General features: G+C 38.3%; 1 protein-coding gene across 3 annotated transcripts in view; it reads left to right on the top strand.

Annotated features, from left to right (window-relative positions):
• Positions 1–1746: 1746 nt before the first annotated feature.
• LOC129246973 (DNA-binding protein RFXANK-like) overlaps positions 1747–6000 on the top strand; it is a 67794-nt gene continuing 63540 nt past the window's right edge. For 2 of the 3 annotated variants that reach the window (XM_054885756.1, XM_054885754.1), the window contains exons 1-3: positions 1747–1836; positions 2355–2644; positions 3870–4682. In XM_054885756.1, the coding sequence (XP_054741731.1) occupies positions 2586–2644; positions 3870–4632 (822 nt within the window). In that variant the 5' untranslated portion in view covers positions 1747–1836; positions 2355–2585 and the 3' untranslated portion in view covers positions 4633–4682. Of the gene's footprint in view, positions 1837–1930; positions 2149–2354; positions 2645–3869; positions 4683–6000 lie in introns of those variants that run through there. The other variant, XM_054885755.1, reaches the window with a different exon arrangement.

Here is a 6000-nt window from a genome sequence, read left to right as displayed (position 1 = left end):
TTGAAATACAATTGATTTTGAATATATGTACAGCTGTTGTCAGCTAATTAGAAACGCTCTCTTTTGATAAACGCTTGATGAGCATAATATTAAACTGTTTAAATTTACCGTTATTTTTTCTCTTAAAATCATTTGCATTGCTTTTGTTACTCTATTTACTACCCAATGCGCCTAGTTTTGTAGTTGTGTAATTGAAGTACCGTTAATATTATCCAACGCAGTGCATGGGTTACTTAGCGCGTCGGCGTCTGGTCGAATCTGGACTGCATGGCAGAGCAGCACGCAAGAAGCCCCTTCTAACCAAGATACAAAGGAGACGGCGAGTAGTCTTTGCGAGATCCCATTTGTCATGGACTCCAAATCAATGGAAATATATCGTTTGGACCGATGAAACCAAGATAAATCGCATAGGCCCAGATGGTAAAAGGTATGTTCGATGGCCAATCAACCAAGAATTCAATCCTCGCTACGCTTCACGGGTAGATGGAATTTTAAATAAGGAAAAATACGTCGATATACTAAAAAATGTAATGTTGCCGTGAACTGAGGAAAATTTGCCTGTTATATGGAAGTTTCAACAGGATAATGATCCAAAGCACACGACAAAGTTGACGAAACAGTTTTTCGACGAAAATTCCATCAATGTTTTGGAATGGCCATCATCCAGTCCGGACTTAAACCCAATAGAGCATCTCTGGGGTGACGTTAAAAAAGCCGTGAGTGCCAAAAATATCATAATATGGATGTCCTTTTTGCCGAAGTAAAAACGGCATGGCAAGCAATACCTGTGGCGCGCTGTCAGAATCTCATTACATCAATGCGCAATCGATGTGAGGCAGTGTTGAAGCAAAAGGGTTATGGAACCAAATACTAACATAATCTTTATGTAGATCTGATAATACATTACTGTTTCTAATTAGTTGCCCTATCCAAATCGTGCATTTCACATGCTTTAAAAAAAAAATATATATATTTAATAAAGAATTGGGATTAAATTGTTTTCCACTAGTTTTTAAGTTTATATGTTTAAATAAAATTGGCAACAAGTCATGAAAATACGTGTTTAAAAGGAAAATGGAAAATTTATTTTGAAATAAGTTTCGTTTCTAATTAGCTGTCAACAGCTGTATGTATCTTAAAACTCGTTTATTCATAATATTAAAACTTTATTAGAGGTTCAGTAGAGGTTCAGCAGACAGCAAATGTACTACAATAATGATTCGTAATGGTAGTGAAATATCTTCTTAATCGGCGTATCCATGCTGGATGTTCGCGATTACATACAAACGTCATTATGATCTTAGCCGTACGGTTGTCAGGTCATATTATTAATGATGTCATTATACTTTTGCCTGTTTGTAGTGAAATATAATGACAATAAATTCAATAAATATAGTATGACACAGTATTATTTTTATTAATTAAATTTGTATACTTACCGCCCACCTGCGGTCATTCTCGACTTCCCAATGCGGCAGTACTTTGTTCCAAAGCCATACAAGAATTTAAATCGGTACCGGCAGATCAAATTAAAGAAAACACTGTGGAAATTGCTTTACGCTCCTTGGACTGTGCTGAATATTCTTACTGTATGTACGTTCTTTGGTATACTTACCTTATATCGTAAATATTATACCTCACTTCGTCGTACCGTATCAAAGAATTCTTTATTTTACCCGTTGCCGGAGAATGTCAAATAAAGTATTTGACAATCTCTGCCTCTGCACATTTTCTCTTCCGTGAGCTCGGATAGCCAATAGCTTGGATAGCAGCAACGTCGGCGGCAGCGACAGCGACATCGACAACGACAACTGCACGTTTCTCAATGAAATTCTGGTGAGTGTAAACTTCAAATTTGTGAATTTGCAGACTTTTAGGTTTGTGTAATCGCTTGAGTACATTCCGATTGTGCATTTTATTCGTCTGTATTGAAAAAATTGCAATTACAGAGTGGGCCTTTTTGTTTGCGCCGGTTATGGGCGGAGGAACGGTATCATCCGCATCGTGTTCGTCTTCCCTTCTCGTCTGCCACCGTACATTTGCTCGTGACCCTTGTTGCTATATTTATTCATATTAGTTGTTGGAGCGGCCATTTTTGCGATTACGAGAAAAGAGTAGTTACAATATTACTATACGGTTATATACAGTGTTAGAAAATAATTTCGATGTTAATTGTGAACTGAGGGGCGGAAAATGGCGCGCAGTTTATTGACGTATTCGAAGCGAAATCACTGTTCGCCTTGTATCTTATTTGCCCATTTTCATTCTCGCCATTCTTTTACAACTTTGTTTTTTTTTTTTCGTTTTTAGTTTCTGTTGGCATTTTTCATTTCATTCTTTCTACGTCTTTACAGTTCATTCACATTAAAGTTCGAACTTCGAAGTCGACTACAACAAACAACCGAATCGCCTGGCCGGCTACAGGTTCAAATTGACGGCGCATTTTCTGTTTTCAGTCTTGCCGATATTTGTATTGGTGCGGTTGGTGTAGTTGGTGTGTGAAAGAAAATACGAAATTCAAGCAGAAAAATAGCTGTATATCAAACTAACGAGTCAGAGAACCGAAAAGAGGCAACGGTTCGAACATGTCTTCAGCTGCGAATTCGCCAGCGACGAACTCAAATTCAGATGACGAACAGAGTCGGTAAGTAGGAGAAATGCTATTGTGTGCGTTGTTGAATGAATTAGGAGAAATGGTTAGAAAGAGAACATTCTAGTTTTTCTTTTTCACCGTAGGTGGGGCATTTGTAATTAGAATTTTGCCGCCGTTTTTAAACTCGCAGAAAACTGGGTGTATTTGAGTTGTAACTAGTATGATTAGAAATGAATTAGAGTATTTAAGTATGAAGGGGTGAAAGCAATATCTTATAATAATATTTTGCTTAAAATGTTTTGCAGATGAAGAGGTAAGGTAACAGTAGTGTTATACAAATTATGCTCGCTAGCATTTATGTTAACTAGTGTTGCCAACTATGTGGATCGATATATTAGCGTGACACCCGGTGTTTGTTTATGCGATAGCTGACTGCCATTCTTCGAGCTACATATTTAAATAGATAACTAAGTAACATACACAAGTGTGTATGATGGCTGTATGGCTTTAAAAACTACATCATTAAGATCATGTATGTATGTATGCTATCTTGGTTAATAAATTGAAATCTACATACATACCATATAAAACTTAAAAATAAATACACGATGGCTTACAAGACCACGAATCCTAAGTAAAACGATAAAAATTTATAACCGTTATCCAATTTATTTGCAAGAAAATCGATGAATTTCGAGAACTGCTTCATATGTGCGGTTATTTAATGGTAAAACATACATATGTATGTATGTAAGGGATAGTGTTAGATAGGTATTTGCGCCATTTAAAAAAAAAATGAAGCATTTTTATGGTATATTAACCGAAATTGTGTATCGGATTTGTTATTATTTTAGATATAAAGTTTAAAAGCTTTTAAAAATTCTAAACTTTTTTCTCCAAAAAAATTCTTTATTGTGTTGTAGTAAACTTCCGATTCAAGAACCTTACAAATACAGGGTCTTTAAAATTCGAGTTCCCTTTTCAGCAATATTTTGTTTTGACAGTTGCCACATTTCGATAGTGTAACTTAAAGTATTGAAGAATATCAAAATGCTGCTGGAAATGCGCTTTCCTTTATCAGAATCCGATATCGAAATATAGTAATCGCGTTTTTTGGTTTATATGTAGTTTATGAAGTAATCGAATGCAGGCCAAAAGTTGCATACCAGTCCTAAAAAAGATCGAGTATAAAATAGGCATAAGTCGCTAAGATTATATTTTTAATTTTAATCATGACTTCGCACTAAGTTTATTGAGTTCTTTTTCTCTTTGATAGTTCCAAATGGCATATGCAACTGAATGCGGATACACCATCACCCAATTCGACCACGACAACACCCATATCAACCCCTACTTCGCTATATTCTTTTCCGGCCAGCATACAGCAAGCCGATGTGAGTGGTAGCGCCACCGCCGGCGGTGGCAATGGCAGCAGTGGTACGCCCAAACGTAAAAGTGCCTTTCTTCCGTATCGCCCACAAGCCACTGTGCTTACGAATTTACAGCGCGGCAATACTGAAGCAACCTTTTGTCCAGTGGAAGTCACATTATCTTTTCACGAGCGTGCGGGTCAAGGTGAGATCACCGACGATCAAGTACGCTTAGAACTCGAGCGAAATGCTCACAACATTGATTTTAAAGATGCTTTAGGCTTCACCGCTCTACATTGGGCTGCTTACTATGGCCAACTGGCTGCAGTGCGTTTGCTGGTGGATGCTGGCGCTAATGTAAATGCAGAGGCACCTGAAATGGTAACCCCACTGCTGCTTGCTGCTTGCGGTGGTCACAATGATGTGGTGCGTTTGTTGCTGGAGCATGGTGCCTGTGCGACGCACATGGACATTGTAGGCAATACTGCATTAATGTATGCCGCAGCAGGAAATCACCCGCATACGTGCAATGAATTACTAGCCAAGGATCCGGATATGACGCTATCGAATGAGAATGGTGACACAGCTTATTCCTTGGCTGTGGAGAATGGAGCTGTCTTGGCGCAAGCAGTGCTGGAGCAGTTCTTAAGCGCGCTGTTGTTGCTCTGAATGTGAGCCTTAAAATATTTCTAGAAGAAGATAAATAAATTGAAATTTAGGTAAGTTTGGCGAATTATATATAAATCAATATCCGACAAAATATACCGGAAGTGTTACATAGTGTAAGTGTTTTCATCGTTGTATAAAAATTGAATATAGTTATAACACACCTCTTTGAAATATTGTTAATTTGCAAGCTGTATACAGGGTGGGGCCGCCGTAGCCGAATGGGTTGGTTCGGAAGACGTAGGTTCCAATCTCCGTGAAACACCAAAAAAAAGAAAAAGTTTTTTCTAATAGCGGTCGCCCCTTGGCAGGCAAAGGCAAATCTCCGAGTGTATTTCTGCCATGAAAAAGCTCCTCATAAAAAATATCTGCCGTTCGCAGTTGACTTAAAACTGTAGGCCCCTCCATTTGTGTAACAACTTCAAGACGCACGCCACAAATAGGAGGAGGAGCTCGGCGAAACACCCAAAAAGAGTGTAAGCGCCAATTATATATGTATATACAAGGTGGTCCATATAGGGATGTTCTTTTTTATTAATATGTCATTTTACAGTGATGGATTTTTCCGAGAACAAAAAAAAGGTAGTGGAAGTCTTTCGATGATAATCTTTCAAGGCCGGCCGATATCTCTTTCTTGTTGTGCAAACAGCATAAAACATGACAAATACATACAGTTACTGCTACAACAACAACAACCAATGCATTGATTTTTGGGGAATGTTACTGTAGTGACAGCCATTGAGCAGATATAAATCCTCGTCGTACGCGATTGTGACAGGAACTGTTCTCGACAAAGAATTCAAAGAGAATTCAATTAAATATGGAATGCTCGTACGCGAATTACTAAAAAGTAGTACGAAATAGTCGAGTATACTAAAGGGTTTCCCAATAATAGGTGTTATACGGTGAATGGATCGTGCTATAGGGAGATGATTAACGATTTTTTATGGCCGGAATTGGATGGTATTGATCTGGACAACGTTTATTTTCAACAAGACGGCACTACGTGCCACACAAGCAACGATACCATTGATCTTTTACGGGAAAAACTTTTCGGACCGTGTTATCTCTCGAAGAGGTGATCACAATTGGGCGCCGAGATCTTGTGATTTAACACCTTGTGACTTTTTTCTTTGGGGCCACGTGAAAGAGAAGGTCTACGCCAACAGCCCAGAGTCGATTCAAGACCTCAAAGATGGAATTCGTGAGGCTATCAAGAACATAGGGCAGCCACTTTGCAATTCGGTTATGGAAAATTTCATGAAAAAAATATTGTCCTATGAGCGTGTTCGTGATGGTCATTTGCCTGATGTTATTTTCCACTGTTAACGGCATACCTTCCTCTTTATAATGAAATAAGCATCCGATCAT

The sequence above is a fragment of the Anastrepha obliqua genome, chromosome 5, assembly GCF_027943255.1.
Source record: "Anastrepha obliqua isolate idAnaObli1 chromosome 5, idAnaObli1_1.0, whole genome shotgun sequence".
NCBI classification, from domain to species: Eukaryota; Metazoa; Arthropoda; class Insecta; order Diptera; family Tephritidae; genus Anastrepha; species Anastrepha obliqua.
This window is presented reverse-complemented; position numbering and strand designations above follow the sequence as displayed.